The sequence below is a fragment of the Miscanthus floridulus genome, chromosome 7 (assembly GCF_019320115.1).
Source record: "Miscanthus floridulus cultivar M001 chromosome 7, ASM1932011v1, whole genome shotgun sequence".
NCBI classification, from domain to species: domain Eukaryota; kingdom Viridiplantae; phylum Streptophyta; class Magnoliopsida; order Poales; family Poaceae; genus Miscanthus; species Miscanthus floridulus.
The window spans coordinates 127,903,187-127,915,103 of record NC_089586.1 but is presented as its reverse complement, the minus strand read 5'-3'; the positions used below and the strand labels follow the sequence as shown (position 1 = coordinate 127,915,103).

Genomic DNA, 11,917 nt, shown 5'->3' with positions numbered 1-11,917 from the left:
TCTGTTTACTGTTCCGCTTTAACGAGTTTCCCATGTTTTCCATTTATGCTTTATACTGTACTCCTATAGTTCTTATATGGCCATATATGGGCACTACAATTCAGAATTTGAACTCCTTTTCGAAAATGATTTAGGAAGGCTGACGGTTCCTGCGCTCGATAAGTCGGCTGAAATTGATTTATTGAGAGAAAAATATTTTTTTCAAAAGGACGGCGAAAGCTTTGCCGTGATTTCTATTAGACAATGAAAGGAAAAAAAAGGGCAAATGCTCACTCAGTTTTTTGAGCGGAAACTGGATCAAAAACCATACAACTCAGGAGAGTGCTCCACTCGTCCTAGCAACTTTTGAACAACTGTCACAACTCACGCGCACTACCTGTAGCTTGGTCGCGTCTACTCAACTAACAACACCCACCCAACTAAGACACCTCAACTAGAGAAAGACAACTTGGAGAACCGTAGGGAGCACCGAGCACTGTCACTGTAGGAGAAGCGCCATGACTGACGACAAAAAGGTTCACAGCGGAATCTGGATCGCCTAGCAAAGCCTTCAAGAAGGAAACAACGCCAAGAGCGTCGACAAGCTAGCCCAACGAGGGAAGGTTTTCACCTGCGACATCCAACGCGGTAGGAAGAGAGGTAGTAAAGGACGCCTCCAAAGAGGGCACGGCATCCGCAGATGTCGTCGTCCAAGCTTTCGCCCCGACCTTATGCTTCTTCCATACTCGCCGCCGCTGGAGTCCCACAGAGGTAGCCTGACCCGAGGAACCAGCCTGGGCAAGGGAAAGGCAGGTGGCGGGGAGAAGAGGGCCGGGATCAGAAGAAGCCCCAGTCGCCCATCCCACCACCGTCCCAGCCCCTGGCAAGCGGTCCCAGCGTCAAAACCCGCCGCGCAGAGCCTCCAGCAGCCCCATTACGAACTTCCACCATCAGCACGCCGGATCCAGTAGAGGAACACCAGCCCTGACCAAGGAGGCCAAGGCCGACTGCCACCACTACATTCGTTCCCAACCCCACCAGACCCGAAGGGTGCCGCGGCGGGCCGCCGCCCCCGACGTCGGTGAAGGCCGGAGAGCACCTCCTCCGCAGATCCAGGGCGGAGAGTGCAGGCTCCGTCCACCCCGGACCGGGTGTGCCGCCGGTCGAGTTCCCCCAAAGAGCATGCTGAGGAGCCCCCGGGAGAGACATGACAACAGATCCTGGCCTGGGAGACAGATCCGGGCAGGGGAGGGAGGGGTCCGTCCGCCCTGATGCCAGGAGCGCCGCCGGCCGAGGTTCCCCTTGAAGAATCGCGTCGGAACCCAACGAACCAGCCCGAAACGCGCCAGCACCACCCCCACGCCGCCGGAGCCGGATCTAGCCGGCGGGGAACTAGATCCACCCACAGAGAGCCCGGATCTGGGCCGCCAGCCACCACCATGAGAAGTGCGACGACGGCGCAAGTTATCACCGGGAAAGGGAGAGGGATGGAGAGGGAGAGGGAGGGAGACACCCGGCCTCCGCCGTCCTTGCCCTCCACCGGAGCTCCGCGCGGCGAGCTCTGGCGGCGGCCGAGACAGGGAGGATGTAGGGAGGGGCACGAAGGCGGGGGCGACGGCGCCGCCCGAGTCGCCCTCGGGGGAGAGCGACACGGAGAGAAAAATATTGTTTTATGGCTGATAAGCCAGACTGATAAGTAAGTGAACAGGGCTATTTATGGTCACTGCAGCCACGAGACTGGATCGTGTGGCTCATACTGTCAATAATGAAGCTCACATCGGTAATTAGGCCAGTCTCAATGCACAATTTCACCTCACAGTTACCAAGATCATGAAACAAAGCATGAAACATGTCTCATTCTCAGTGCAGAGTTTCATCGCACAGTTTCATGTGTTATTTTAGCTTTTTGGGTCCCACCGGCTTCTCCCTCTACTCTGCCCAGGGTCGCGCGCTTGCGAACACGGAACGGACGACGACGGCGCGGACGCGAGCAGCAGCCACGGAAGACGACGGTGCGAACAGGAGATGCACGGGCTGCGTAGCGGCGGCCACGGAAGACGGCGGCGCGGACGCGAGCGCGCGGCGTGCAGCGGAGCCCGCGGTCAGCTGCGCCCGCGCCCAAGACCGGAGGAGCCGCAGTGGTGGTGCTCGCGCCCGCGGCGGAGCTCACGCCCATGGCCGGCGGCGCCCGCGAAACCCGCAACGGCAGGAACCACGCTCGGCGATGCTCGCGTCCGCCCTCGGCCGGCGGCGCTGCGCTCGGCGATGCCTGCGCCCACGGCCGGCAGAGCCGTGCCCGGTGATGGTGGTGTTCGAAGGAGGAAGAAGATCGCAGACGCGATGAAACGAATCGAGGCTCTCAGTGCGGGTTTCGTGCCCGTTTCACGGCGTTGGTAACGACGCCCAGGTCGTTTCGTGGGGATGAAACGAATCTCTTCTCTCTCCTACTAGTTTCATGCAAAAAGTTCAGATCTGCTGATGTGGCGTCCTATTAAATGTGCATGACACACCTCATAAAACTCCATTGAGAATGGCCTTATAACTGATGTTCTAAATTTCAAATTTATCCTACAATAACTGACGAATTGGAGTGGAAACATGAGTTGTAGGGACCATTCAAATTAACCATGCACCTCTCCATGCACTCCACTCATGCCCCTTCCTCTCCATCAATACTTGTGCATTCGCATTTATTTGTCCGGGGAAGGATGGCAAATATCGCGCGCATGTGTCATTAGCTGTCACCTATAATATATTTTTAAAATCCAAAAACATCGGTTATTTGAGATGAAGGGAGTATGTGTAATTAAATGCTCTAGGATTAAAAAAAAGAATCTGTTTGGATCCCATGTGACTAAAACTAGATGCTAAAAGTATCTAGGGTCTTGTTTGATCATCAACTAATAAGTTAGTTATATTGCGTTATCTACCACCAAGCAAACAATTACTTTAGCTATTAGCCATTTTTTCTAACTAATACCTTTGGATCCACCAGCTAACAATTATATATATTAGCTAGGAGAAACCAGTTAATAGCTAATTATGGGTTGGGTGGTAAGACATTAGCTAAACTTATTAGCCGGAGATCTAAATAGATTACTAGCTAAATTTTAGTAGCTAACTATTAGTTGTAGGAATCTAAATAGACTGTGGCTGGCACCGCGTTTCCAAACATGAGGGATTCTGAAAGAGGTCAGAAAAAACGATGCCATCTCGAAAAGTATTTTTTAGTCTTAGCTAACACTCTTGGATAACAACGGTGTATGATGCAAAACAGGGCCACAATAGTGCATCGGTTTGTCCATCTAGATAGGAGCCACAACAAACAACGGACAAAGCTTGGTGAGGACGCCTTTTGCCGAGGTAGAGGGCTCGAGGTCGAGGACCACCAAAACAGATCCCGCCCTCTCCGTCGTAGAACTGTCCTGCTCTATGTAGTGGCGGAACTAGGGGGGGCAGCAGGGGCCAGCACCCCCCCCCCCCCCCCCCCCCCCCCCCCCCTTGTAGTAGAATTTTTTTAATACCCCTATAAACATTGCAATTTATAGCATATTAAGATATTAATTCACCTATTTTGTATCATAATATTGTGCTTTTTTGCTATAAATATTAACTACATATGTGAAAACGATGAAAAAGTTGTTGAAACATACACTTACATGTATATTTATCACATTTAGAGGTGGCACGACTCTATCTGGTTGAAAAAGTTGAAATGTGTATACTTGAAACATACTTTCCTTTATTATTTTCTTTTTTTTTAATTCTTTCTTTGTTGATATGTGTATACTTGAATCCTAGTTGATTCTTGTGCCAGGCGTTGTCAGCTATCGGGCAACATGGGAAGCTTCACTCTTTTGCAGCACGACCGCTGCACCTGTTTCTGTAAAATACTCCTGTATAACAAACAAGCAGAGGAGATGCACATGAAACAGCTAACGTCCTGTTCCCTTGATTTATAAGTTATACTTTTTTCAGCCAACAAATAGTATTTTTTTCTCATAATAAATTAGCCAATAATATTTTTAATCATGGTTTATCAGCCAAGCGAACAGGCCAAACCATAGCCATGGGAAGAAGGGCAGCCGAGCAAGGCGTGATTTGCTTATCACGGCAACAAAAGAGTCGGGTAGTGCTTTTGATGAGCTTCTTTGTTAGTGCTTTTGCAGGTACTAAGATCGAGACCTTTATGGTTTAGTGATAATTAACGTATAACAGTTGATATAAATTGTCTCTCACCCAATCACCCGGACTTTAGTGCGACTCAATTGTTTAGGATCCATTGGAATATACTCATGTTCCAGATTTGAAGTCGTGATTTTTTTAGATAAATTATTTTTTGACACATCTAGATATGTATTATATCTAAATATATGATAAAAGTTATGTATCTAGAAAATGCAAAACAACTTATATTTTAAATGGAGAGAGTAAAAATTTATAAAACATTATTTACTTTTATAACAAAATATAGTAATACAAGGCTAAAATCTCGCAATTCAAACCGGAGCTTAGTTTTTGTTTAGTAAACTCGTTCACATTAGCTTGAGTCCCTCGGCTAGGACCTATTTCATATTTACAGATAAATAGGCCAAAGATGCTATAAGAACTGTGCCTTATACGAAAGAATAAAGGAACTTGATATAAGTCGCATCAACATAGACCCTGATTAGTAGAGCGGTGGAAAAAATGTTGAGAAGCTGTACAAATGAAGAAAAACACAGTAAAAAAAAGCTCAGTTTTTAATTTGTACAAATGAAGAAAAACACAGCCAAAAAATGTTTTAGTACAAATAGGAATGTGGGAAGAAGTGTGGCTAGAAACAAACTGTAAAAAAAACATTTGCTTCGTTTTCAATCTCAGTTTATTTTAACTGTAAACAGTTTACAAGCTGCACCAACAGACCTGTAGTTCTTTCAAAAAAAAAAAACCAACAGACCTGTAGCCGGATTAAGGTCAACCTTCACTACGGTGCGTACTCCCAAGCCCCAAGGTACGGAAACGAAAAAAAAAGCGGCTGAGCCCAGGCCCAATCTGATGGGGCAGCGAGCGCGCCGTGCGCCGTGGCCCGTGGGTAACAGAGGGTACAATTCGGCGGGACACAGCTCTCGCAATTTCGGCCTCGGGCAGCGAAGCACGGCCCTCACGGCGCGACGCTGTCCACCGGCCCAGCACGGCGTGCACCGTGCGCGGAAGCCCAGTCACGGTCCACGGACGCTGGCCGCGGTGGCAGAGCAGCGGTGTCGGTGGGCGGCGCCCGCGGTCCGCCGCTCTCGTTCTCGTCTCCCAACTCCCGGCGCACCTCCAGACGTTTCCTGGTCCCGTGGTCTGGGTTGGTGGGTTGAAACACCACGACGCCATTGGATCTGCTCGCTCGCTGGCATTCAACATGGTAGGTAGGTTGAAATCGAACCATTGTCCCAGTGCCACTGCTCCTTCAGGGTTTGCCCTCGTTTAGTTGCGGACGAAGTCGGCGCCGGCAGACACACTGTGGCTACAGTGTTTACTGTAGCATTTGTTTTTATTTGGTAATAATTGTCCAAACGTTGACTACTTAGGCTTAAAACGTTCGTCTCGCAAAGTACAACCAAACTGTGCAATTAGTTTTTGATTTCGTCAACATTTAGTACTACATGCATGTACCGCAAGTTTGATGTGATGGGGAATCTTCTTTTTGCATAGTGCCAAATTCTGGAATTTGGAGTAACTAAACAGGCCCTTTGTTGCCGTTTGACGATGAGCGTGGACTAAACGCGTCGAGGGCTCGAGACGAGCTGCTCCTGTCCGTCCGGGCCATTTCTAAACCTGTACGGAGTTTCGCTTTTGCCCGATCAGGGAAAAGGGTTACGACAAGTACGGACTAACTGACTGGCCCTCCAGCGTGTCATGGTGGTACCTTGTCAAGGAGACGTCGGCGTCGAGTGTGCTCCGCAGCACCATGGAAGTGGAAGAATAACTGTTGATGCATATACAAGCAATGCTGACGGCTGACGGAGACGGAGGAACCGACAGGGAGCCACCTAGCAGAGAACGAAGAGGATGGGAGGGGCGGGGCCCGCCCGCCAGGCGCCATACAACCCGGCAACCAGCACCGCCGGTTCCGATTGGCACGCGCTCACCACCCAATGGGCTATGGACACGTGGACAGCGGCCGAGTACAGCCAAAGGGGTGCGATAAAATAATCCTATCTTAGGTGCGACCAAGCAGTAAAGCACGTGGAGTGATGGCCTCGCGGGTTGACCCTACTCAATCGACCAAACTTTCGGTCTGTTCGCTTGTGGGTTTCAGCCAGCCAACAGTATTTTTCTCTCACAATAAATCAACACCAGCCAGCCCAAACCAGCCCAGAAACCAACCAGCGAACAGGCCGTTTAGAGCCTTTTTGGTAGGGTCCTGTAGGGGCTTTAGCTTCGGTTTTTGTAGGAGCTGTGTCAAATGTTTATTTTGGAAAGGGTTTTGTATGGGAAGCTGGTCAAGAGCCGGGGCCATTTTTTGCCTGCGCAGGAGAAGTCTCAAAAACGAGCTTCGCGCGGCTCCTCGCTGTGGGTTCACGTCGTCTAGTGCGAATGAGCCGTTTTGCCAAATATTTTTCAGAACGGCTTCAGCTCCTTCAGAGGAGCCAGAGCCGGAGCCATTTTCAGAGAAGCCAGAGCCCTGCCAAACAGGCCCTTAGTCTAGATCTCGGTCACGACAATGAGACACCCAGATCTGAAAATTGGAGGGTAGAGCACTGCAGCAACGGACCAACCTTTCTTGGGACGGTACTACAATGGGGTTCATGTACAGATACAAGACCTAAATTTTGGTTGTTTATTACATAACCGGTATAGCGATCACAATAAAAATCCATTTTGTAAAACAGAAGCCTGAAATGAAATGGCTTACACGCCTCGCAGACCATGTTGTGAAGTTTGGTTTTTTTCCTTGTTGAGAAGCTTTACCTAAACACAAAGTCTTGCTGAACTAAGCGTAGCTCAGCTGGTTTACATTTTTTTATGGCGGAACATGCTCATCTTGGCATAGACATAGTCAACAAGGCTTCATAATTTAATGATGTTATTCTTTTCGTGAGTAGACGACGTACCCGTCGATGCTGAGGCGTTTGTGATAACTTCGTCAATCTTGAGATCTGCCGACTCGACCATTCGAATAGGCTCATAGAGATATGATGTGGATGTGTGTTATGTTTATAGGCGCGCATGCTTGCATACATAAAACTTACAATTGTATGCGTTTGAATGTATTAAAAACTTTGTTGGTCTAACGGTGTATCCAACCATACAAGATAGCACTAATTATCTAATTTAAAAAAAATATAGAGGAGAGGCTGCATCAAGCAACCTTGAATATTGTGTTATGAGATATAGAGATATATCATGAAATGTATATGTACGAGGCTATCACTTAAATCCAGGCTAATCTTTTACCTTTTACACTATTTAATAATTGAAAAAAATCAATACTCTAGCTCTAAGCTAGATCATTAACAAAACACCCTTGATCATCAAAGATAGAAACTTTCCCTGTTTCCTCCTCCACAAAGGCCGACAGCCCCCGCGGTATCAGCAAAACCCCTAGCAGAGGGGCAACGCGGGGAATTCACAGCCGAAGAAGCTTCCACACACCAAAATCCTCCCCGTTCCTTCCCTCCCTCTCAGATAAAGATGGCAACGGGCCCCGATACCCGATACCCGACGGGTATTTAATCTATTAGGGAACGGGGATGGGATCGTATCTTTACCCATGGGAATCTAAATGGGCAAGAATCCATCCCCGACGGGTATAGCGGGTACGGGAACGTTCCCTGTTTACCCGTCCCCATTACCCGTTGGGGAAACCGACTATTTGAGCTGTCATGTGAGTATTAGGCCCAAAAAAACTCAACATAGGTATTTTGACCCAAATCTGAACAATCATATATATAGTTTGTATGTTCTAGAACCCTAGTTCAATTTTTCCTCACCATCTCCGCCAGCAGCACAAGCACGCCTGCCTCACGAGCGCTCGTGCCTCTCGCTTCCTCAGTTCGGTCTCTCTGCCACCTTTGCTCGTCCTCCTCGCAACCTCGCTTCTTCTCCTCGGCATCTCCGAGACTCCGACACTTATACCTGGGTGAAAAAGAAACGTCTCCGATTGTAAAGCTGCGACCCCAAGTATCCTTGTTTATCAGGTATGCAGTACACATCGGGTATCTGTTACCCGACCGATGTCCGACAGATACAGAGATAGACAAGAATCTATACCCGAGACAGTTAACCGAAATAGGGAGAAAATAAATTCTCCGTAGCTAGAGAAAAAAAAAGTTCCGACTATACCCGACGACGGATGCATTCCCGCTGCCATCCTTACTCCAAAGTCCCCAAGCACCAGCAATGAACGCCGTATAAACCACACCACCGCCCCCCGCTTCCTCCCCCGTGTCATTTCGTCCCCACCCGCTCCGCCCCCCACCAGATCTGCTCCGCCGCCACCGACACCCCCTCCTCGCCTTCCTCCGGCGAGCTCCTCGCCGGGGCAGGGCCGAGCGCCACAACCGACCCGCCCACCCCAGACCCTACTGCTGCGGGGCCCAGATCCGCGCGCCCGCCGATCCAGATCCATGGCTCGCCCCCGCGTGCTCCTCCTCCTCGCCGTCGCGGTGGCCGCGCTGCTCGCGGCCGCGGTGCCGGGCGCCCGCGGGTTCTACCTCCCGGGGAGCTACCCGCACAAGTACAACACCGGAGACTACCTCAACGTGAAGGTGAACTCGCTCACCTCCATCGACACCGAGATGCCCTTCAGCTACTACAGCCTCCCCTTCTGCGAGCCGCAAGACGGGGTCAAGGACAGCGCCGAGAACCTCGGCGAGCTCCTTATGGGCGACCGCATCGAGAACTCGCCCTACCGCTTCCGCATGTACACCAACGAGTCCGACGTCTTCCTCTGCCGCTCCCCGCCGCTGGGCCCCGACGCCTTCGCGCTCCTCAAGAAGCGCATCGACGAGATGTACCAGGTCAACCTCATCCTCGACAACCTCCCCGCCATCCGCTACACCAGGAAGGACGACTACCTCATGCGCTGGACGGGGTACCCCGTCGGGATCCGCGTCGGCGTCGACTACTACGTCTTCAACCACCTCCAGTTCACCGTCCTCGTCCACAAGTACGAGGACGCCAATGTCGCGCGCGTCATGGGCGCCGCTGACGCCACCGACGCCATACCGTCCGGGGCCAAGGACGCCGCCTCCTCCCCTGGCTGGATGGTGGTCGGATTCGAGGTCGTGCCCTGCAGCATCAAGCACAACCCGGAGGACGTCAAGTCGCGCAAGATGTACGACCAGTACCCCAACAAGATCAAGTGCGACCCGACTACTGTGTCCATGAGCATCAAGGAGAACGAGCCCATTGTCTACACCTACGAGGTGAACTTCGTGGAGAGCGATATCAAGTGGCCCTCCAGGTGGGATGCCTACCTCAAGATGGAGGGTGCCAAGGTGCACTGGTTCTCCATTCTCAACTCCCTCATGGTGATTGCCTTCCTTGCTGGTATTGTGTTTGTCATTCTGCTGAGGACCGTGAGGCGTGATCTCACCAAGTACGAGGAGCTTGATAGCGAGGCGCAGGCGCAGATGAATGAGGAGCTGTCCGGGTGGAAGCTTGTGGTCAGTGATGTGTTCCGTGCGCCAAGCAACCCGATGCTGCTCTGTGTCATGGTTGGGGACGGTGTTCAGATCCTTGGGATGGCGGTGGTGACCATTCTCTTTGCTGCGCTCGGGTTCATGTCCCCAGCCTCCCGTGGTACTCTGATCACAGGCATGCTGTTCTTCTATCTGGTCCTTGGAATCCTGGCTGGATATGTTGGTGTTCGCGTATGGAAGACGATCAAGTGTGGGGATCACTCTGGGTGGGTCGGTGTTTCGTGGCGAGTGGCTTGCTTCTTCCCCGGCATTGCATTCCTGATCCTGACCACACTCAACTTCCTGTTGTGGGGAAGCCACAGCACTGGTGCCATCCCCTTCTCATTGTTCGTTGTGCTGCTTCTGCTCTGGTTCTGCATCTCTGTCCCGCTCACGCTTGTTGGTGGGTTCCTTGGTGCCAAGGCGCCACATATTGAGTACCCTGTCCGCACGAACCAGATCCCTCGTGAAATCCCTCCTCAGAAGTACCCATCCTGGTTGTTGGTTCTTGGTGCTGGCACACTGCCCTTCGGCACCCTATTCATCGAGCTCTTCTTCATCATGTCAAGCATATGGATGGGCCGTGTGTACTATGTCTTTGGATTCCTCTTCATTGTTTTGCTGCTCCTGGTTATTGTCTGCGCTGAGGTTTCCCTGGTTCTGACTTACATGCACCTGTGTGTTGAGGATTGGAAGTGGTGGTGGAAGTCATTCTTCTCATCTGGATCGGTGGCAATCTACATTTTCTTGTACTCCATCAACTATCTCGTTTTTGACCTCAAAAGCCTGAGTGGACCAGTGTCTGCGACCCTCTACATTGGTTACTCGCTCTTCATGGTGATTGCTATCATGCTGGCAACTGGCACAGTTGGGTTTATTTCTTCATTCTGCTTTGTCCACTATCTTTTCGCATCGGTGAAAGCAGATTAAGTTTCTTCCTGCTGAGGATTGAAATCGCTCAATTGAGAGGTGAGCAGAATGGACACTGAAAAGTTTGTAGTCACAAATCTTAGTTCATGTCATCTTTTGGTATACAAAAGCCTGAATAACTATTGTAAGGGCTACTAGGATTCATCAATGGATTTATGGAGAGGTGTTAGCAGCTTGAACGATGTAATAGATTGAATTGCTTTATTCACATGTGGCGTTACTATAGTTGTTTAGACTCCCATTACTATATCTCAATATGTATGCTTAGGACCATATCTGCTTCAATTTATGTTCATTGACATTTTCCCTGAATGTTAGATCCCGTTATCGCCGCCTGCTAATAGATTCTGTTAACGTATGGTTTATTTTGCCCAACTTTATTTAATCTGCTTATGAATATATATGTGCTGAGTGAAGTATCACCATACTGGTTTTGAGCGTCTCACAACATGCAGTCTTAGGTAGTTTTATCCATCTTGTTCATTGGGCAACTTTCATGTTTCTTATTACCTGTATTTAAGATTTCTTATTACCTGTATTTAAGATTACCCAACGATGCCAGAGCCAGCACAACATTAGTAATTGTGACCAAAGTAACCGTGCTTTTTTTCCTGTTCTTTCAAAACCCTTCAATCAGTACAAACAATCAGCGTGTTCGGCTCGGCTTGTCTCAGCTTGATTCAGCTTATTCTCTCTCACAGAACACTATTGAATCAGCCAAAACTAGCCGGAACAAACTAGTACACAAGTTTTTCTGTATCAACCGAACGAGCCCAATAATTTCGTAGTGCTTATGTATAACTGTTTTCAATCAACTGTTTCCTAGTAAGTAATTTGCCTAATGCCCTCAGCTTCAAACCAAACAGAACAATAGCCCAACTGTAATTCAATTTCGCAGCCTCAATAGTGTCTGCAGCTGTATCCTGTTGTAATCTAGATTTGTCTAGTTTGTTTTGTTTTGTTCCTTGATAGATTAGTAATGGTCTAGCGTTCTAGTTTCTGCATTGCTTTGCTAATGGAGCACAGAATTAATGCATCCGGCTGTTTCCAGAGTCCCATGTGTCAGGTTGCTACAATCGAGAATGCAGAGGTTTTCTCCTGCGGTGTCTCCACATCAACTTGTTTGTAAAGATTGTAAAATTAAGGGCTGTCAAGTTCAATAACAAACGTGTTTGTGGGCTGTCGATGATGTTTTTTCCTTGGTGAATTTGGCTTAATTATGGGGCAGGGATTGCTTCCTGTATTCTAGGGATCACTATCTTGCGTTCTGAATCTTGTGTGTGATACACACCGTCGGCACACACCGCAGGCTTTGGGTCAACTTTCGACCTAGATACGGATCTGTGGACCGT

The 11,917-nt window shown here is 49.5% G+C and overlaps 1 protein-coding gene across 1 annotated transcript; it reads left to right on the top strand.

Annotated features, from left to right (window-relative positions):
• The first annotated feature begins 8,396 nt into the window (after window positions 1-8,396).
• Window positions 8,397-10,923, top strand: LOC136467915 (transmembrane 9 superfamily member 11-like). Its single transcript, XM_066466727.1, has one exon. It carries the CDS (start codon window positions 8,580-8,582, stop codon window positions 10,563-10,565), a length of 1,986 nt encoding a protein of 661 aa, XP_066322824.1. The 5' UTR covers window positions 8,397-8,579; the 3' UTR covers window positions 10,566-10,923.
• Window positions 10,924-11,917: the final 994 nt, after the last annotated feature.

Coding starts and splice junctions, on each gene's coding strand:
- LOC136467915 (XM_066466727.1), top strand. CDS start 8,580: ATGGCTCGCCCCCGCGTGCTCCTCCTCCTCGCCGTCGCGGTGGCCGCG.